General features: G+C 36.1%; 1 protein-coding gene across 1 annotated transcript; it reads right to left on the bottom strand.

Annotated features, from left to right (window-relative positions):
* Positions 1–1,248: 1,248 nt before the first annotated feature.
* On the bottom strand, positions 1,249–2,670 carry LOC145053110 (enhancer of rudimentary protein). Its single transcript, XM_079001095.1, has 4 exons — positions 2,533–2,670; positions 1,898–1,991; positions 1,625–1,745; positions 1,249–1,516 (listed from the first exon to the last, which is right to left on the bottom strand). Exons 1-4 carry the CDS (start codon positions 2,533–2,535, stop codon positions 1,426–1,428), a joined length of 309 nt encoding a protein of 102 aa, XP_078857221.1. The 5' UTR covers positions 2,536–2,670; the 3' UTR covers positions 1,249–1,425.
* Between the last annotated feature and the right edge of the window lie 3,130 nt (positions 2,671–5,800).

Here is a 5,800-nt window from a genome sequence, read left to right as displayed (position 1 = left end):
GAAACAATTATTATATGAAATTTGATAAGTAGGTATTGATTCGCCTAAGGTCTAGCTTTCACTTTCCTCTTGCGGTTGACACGTGTGTCGTCAATTTAGACTTGGGTACGCAATTTTGGAACACTTGCACATGGCATTTGCAACTCCTCATATGGCATTTGTGTGATGGCTCACTTGTACCTAGTTTAAAAATATGTGTTAGAAATATTTAGTGCACTATATACAATCTTCACATGGGCCCAATTTTGTTATGTGACACTCGGGCCATGTTAATTGTTAGGTATGGCTGATTTACTTCTCTTTTAATCTTGTGTTTATATATGATTAATGAGAAGAGAGGGAAAATAAAATTTAGCAACATTAACATCAAGCAAGTATACAAGTATACATATAACATCTTCGATAAATAAATCTTATAATCTCAAACTCTAAAAAAATACAGCAATATGGTTGATTTTTCGAGTGACTTCTTATTTCTCAAACATGGATGATGAACCTATGATAAGAGGCGGATCAATAGCTATTTGAATAGGGTAACCCTCGATCAAATGTGGTCCATAGTATATCTTTTTACATAGTTCAATTTGCATGTTTAATGGCACCGAAATGTGGTCCATAGAAGGTTTTCTATAACTTATTTCTTCTTGCCCTGTCTTTTGTTTGTGAAAACATCAAGCAATCTCAAACTAATAAAAATATACATTAAAAAGTCAAAATACAAAAATAAACAAACTGTGGGAAATCATAACGTACTTTGGTACTTCACTCTGTTAATCATCAATATAACTAAAATATCTAGCTTGAAACTCATAAAAATTAATTTCTCTTTACTTACATTTATAAATTTATTTACACAAAATGGCAATATATAACAATTTTTTACCCTAACATCAATGTTTTTGCCTTTATTAATAATAGCAAGAAACTGAAATAAAATACACTGACCATATTGATAGCAAAATGTGGAACACGTTTCACCAAAATAAATCACATTTAATGAGTCACATATTTAAAATCACTTACAAATGTTTCCCTGGTTTTGATCTTCAAAATGAAATCTCATGGTGTTTCCCCATTTGCCATTCTTAAATTCCAAACTTGAACACAATGTATGATCATTTCGGTTTGTCAATATAAAGATATTTATTTTAACACATCCACACTCACGATACAAAAGACATAAATACCCTCCTCATCCTCATCCTCTATATCGAATATAAACCTAAAAAACTTGTTAAGACATACACATAACAAAACATAATTTTTTTTTTCTGATCAAACTATTTATCAAGCCACAAAAAACCATTACCAAATTGTACAAAATTTGAAACGAATACGTTTTTTTTCGGATCAAACTATTTATAATATAACATACAAATTTCCAAATTAAGCCACAAATAAGTGTATTGTAACACCAAATTTTTATCAATGCGCCAATTTTCTAAGGTGATTAAACATCCTGTTTCTGATCCACTGTCTGTCATTCGGAAGGTATGCCTGGATAGAGTGATCAAAACTGCAACCCCAAAATCAGTTAAAAATTTACTAACAATCCTTTTGTGATTCCATCAATAATCCTTTTGTTTTTATCAATAATTTGGTAAGAATAAGAATGGAAACATACACTAAAGCACTCATGTCAGCAAGTCCATCTATGAAATTATAGAGATCTTCAATGTCATAAGTTATATTTCTCATGGCTGGACTTAATTCCCTCAGTTTCCTTTCATATAGTGCACAAATACCTGAAAATACCAAATAAGATTATATGTACTTTCTTACTAGTTATTTCTACAAACTAAAAGTGTGTGTTAATCATTCAGTTTCATCAAACAAACACATAGACAATAATTTATAAACTTTTTTGCTCAAAGTGTAGTGCATAAACTATACATACCATCCATGGCTTGACTTATGGACTCATAATCCATGAATGTTCGGGTTGCTCTGTTTTGAGAAGTCTGCATGAGTATGATAGTGTGTCTGTTAGCCTGCATTCATAGAGGACAAAAACTCATCAGTACACAAGTAATGAACAGCCAAAATTAACTATCAGTCTCCATTTCAAAGCCCTAATTCCATCTCATAAACATCCAAAATCATATCATGCTGAAACTGAAAGAGTAAAGTATACACAATTGAGCTATAATCTAAGCCCAAAGAACCAAAAAATCTTTAATAAATCACTAGCTAGTAACCAAGTATTCATCTCGAAACACTCAACCTCCTCGTTTTTAGTATTAAAGTGTCAGAAAAACCATGAAAGTAAAGTAAAAACGAATTTATCTGTTAGGGTTTACAGAACTTCGATAATTAACCAAAAGTACCAAATGAACAACAGGAGACCGGTTTCAGAATCAACGTATATCCTCAAACTATATATAAGAAAACAAGTTAGCGGAAATAGAGAATCTTCGTTCGTTTGTAACGTGATTTTGATTATAAGCGAGAAGATTTCGAAAACTGTTTTAGATATTGAAGATGTGTATGCACATACTACATAATTTGAGAAGGAGAATGTTTGTTTCTCACCATTAGAGATTCGCCGGGGACGTTGACCGGAGGTTAAACGACTTTCAGCTCAGTGCTTCTTCGTCTTTGTTTAAAAGGGAATTGCTTGGCATATGGTCTTCAGGTCTTGTAATATTCGGGTGCTGGGTCTTTTAGCTTTTGAGGAAGTTACAGAACTTACCCTAATGTTTGGATAAGTTTCAAATTGCCTACCTTAGGTTTTGGAAATGCAATAGTTGGCATGATTCAAATAAGTTGTTAATGTGACATTTTGACCACCAAGTATCGCTAATTTGCTTTTTAAGTTCCTATTAGTGAACCCCCTTGTCAAAGCCCAACGCATAGCGGAAGCCAAAAATAATAATTATACACGATCCTAAAAATCTGTATTTTCAGATTAACCTAAATCGTAAGTAATTTTTACAAGGCTATGTAATAAGTTAGTATTCAAACCGACATGTATTTTTTACAAGGCTATGTAAGTTAGTATTCAAAATTATCAATATATTATTATTTATTAAAAATTGTTGATTTTATTTAATATTATTATTTTTAATCAGTACTTAATAATTAACGTTTCTATTAACTATGAAAATTTAATTGTGTTTACCATATTCGTCCGATTTTTCTGGTTAATTATGTAATATTATTCCTATTAAAAAAACAAAAAACAAAACCCTAAGCAAAAATAGAATGTAAAGTTTTTTAATATGTTTATTAATTTGTAAACGGCTAATTGGTTAACCAGATAGTCGAATTGTAAAACGAGATTAATCGAAATCCGATGTTTAGGTTTTTAGGTTTAGGTTCATGATATTAATGAACCAATAGTTCCAATTAACCTTCTGAAATATGATTTCAGTTTGGTACTTTGGTTAACCATCCACGAACACTCAAAAAAATACTTATGGTTTTGAATGAGTTTTCCAGAAATACTCTTAAAAATATTCCTAACCCATTCTTGTATGTTTCCTCCACACGTGGGAACATTGATCCAATCCAAAACTCATCTCATATAAGACCATTAAACTAACATTTCGTTATTGGCATCATACGTAAACCTAACTAAGTTGAAAATCCCATACCCTATAAAGTTGTATGAAGCAACAATGCCCAACATTGATATTAGTAGTCAAAAGAACCTTCATAATTCGGTACGCATGGTCTCACTAATGCTAGCTTTCAACCAAACTCCACTGTAACAGCCCGGATTTCCAGGTATCTTTTATGCTTATGTTTATGGTGTTTTGTGAGGGGACTCGGCGAGTTGGAGCTCAAACTCGCCGAGTAGGATCGCGGTTTTGGACGCGGGTTCGCGCCTGGACTCGGCGAGTCCAAGGTATGGACTCGGCGAGTCCGCGCTGTTTAATGAAACCCTAATTTCTCAGGTTTGGGACCTATTTAAAGGGCCTTAAGGCCGTCATTTGTGCTCACCAGTCCCCTGAGTGAAACCCTAGCGAGTTTGAGCGTTTGGAGCAAAGCAAGGAGCTATTATTGACCTTGGAGGTGTTATCTTGCAAGGGAAAGGAAGAAATAGCTAAATGGAATCAAGAGGAGCCACTTCCTGAAGATTTGAGGTCCAGAACATCACATTTGAGGTACTACCTTCGAGCTATTCTCTGTTATGTTGATGTTTATATTGCTTTAGGGTTTATTGAGCCCTTTTGTGGCTAGATCTAGTGCTTCCTTGGTCCCTTAAGCGAGTTAGGTTCTAGATCAGGACCCTTGGAGGTCCAGAGTGTCCCTTTGCCCAAGCTTTTTATGAATCCATGGGGGTTTTGGATTGGGGTCTTTGTGTTTGAGGTCAAAACACCATTTATGAGTCATGGAGTGTGTTATGAGCACCAAGATATGGACTTTACGTGATGAATAAGCTTAGGAGGGCCAGATCTATGAGTTGTTGGAGCGGATCTGACCTCAGAAGCAAGTTTGAGTTGATGCATGGCATGGACTCGCCGAGTCTGAAGAACAGACTCGGCGAGTAGCATGAAGATTGTCCGTAACCACTCAGTGAGTGGTCCAGCCGAGTTATGGGTTGACTCAGTGAGTCAGGGAGAGTTAGAGAGGGTTGACAGGTGGATTGAGTCGAACTGGAACTCGCCGAGTTGTTCTTGAGACTCGGCGAGTTGAGGTGGGGTGGCCCCGCGATTCATACCAGGTGGAACTCGTCGAGTCAGGGGAATACTCGACGTGTCAAGAAGGGAATCCTAGAGAGTTGGTGAAAACGCTTAGTCTCGCGGAGTCGCCCTAGTGTACTCGCCGAGTCCGGTTAAAGTTGACCGTTGACCGTTGACCAGAGTTGACCACTGTTGACTTGATAGGGGTAGTCAACCTTAGTGGTAAAAGTGTTGATTAGAGACATATGATGTTATATGAGGATTATAGCTCGGAGGATCGAGCACGAGTGATTTCCAGGATTCGCGAGTATCGAGATACACGAGGTGAGTCTTCTCACTATACTTTACCTTGAGTAGGTAACCAGAGTTATGTGACAGAGTATTTGTATGCTATATGTATGTGATGTGTTGTACTGCATTATTTCTATGTGATTTATGTTGTGCATGTTTATAGAGTTGGAACCGGAAGGTTCACAGAGTTAGAACCTGAGGGTTCACAGAGTTTGGGTGCACGGACCCATAGAGTTATAGCCTCGAGTGGCTAATATGTGTTATGTGTGGTATTTTGGGGAACTCACTAAGCTTTGTGCTTACAGTGTTAGTGTTGTTGTTTCAGGTACTAGCGATGACCGTGAGAAGGCGCCGACTTGATCTGTACACACGCATGGGATTTTTGATATATATATGATCTTGGGATTTTGTATGATGCGAATTGAGATTTTAAACTTAATGTTTTATGAAAATTAAATGAGAAATGTTTTTATATTTGTGAAAAATTATTTTGAAAATTCACGGTGTTACAAGTTGGTATCAGAGCCTTGGTTTGAGGGATTCGAGTACACCTTCGGGCGTATTTGAACTCAAACTGAGGATTTGAGAATTATTTTCAAAAAGAGTAAAAGATTTTTGAAAAACGCAGAGCAGAGTTGTGTGTACGATCAGTCCGCGCCCGAACGGTGATTTCCCAAAATACCTTTATGTTATGTGATATTGATATTGATATGATGTATCCGCATGCTAGAGTAGGCTAGGTATTCCTATTAGGACTAGAGTGGCCTGATTTGTGATGCCTTAGCCTAGGAAGAGGTGAGCTGCTATGAGATGCTTGAGAGTGAGTAGGTAGCAGCGAGGGGCTTATGAGAAATCTATTAGAGACTGGTCTATGCATGATA

The sequence above is a fragment of the Lactuca serriola genome, chromosome 5 (genome assembly GCF_051521515.1).
Source record: "Lactuca serriola cultivar US96UC23 chromosome 5, Lser_US96UC23_V15, whole genome shotgun sequence".
Classification (NCBI taxonomy): Eukaryota; Viridiplantae; Streptophyta; class Magnoliopsida; order Asterales; family Asteraceae; genus Lactuca; species Lactuca serriola.
This window is presented reverse-complemented; position numbering and strand designations above follow the sequence as displayed.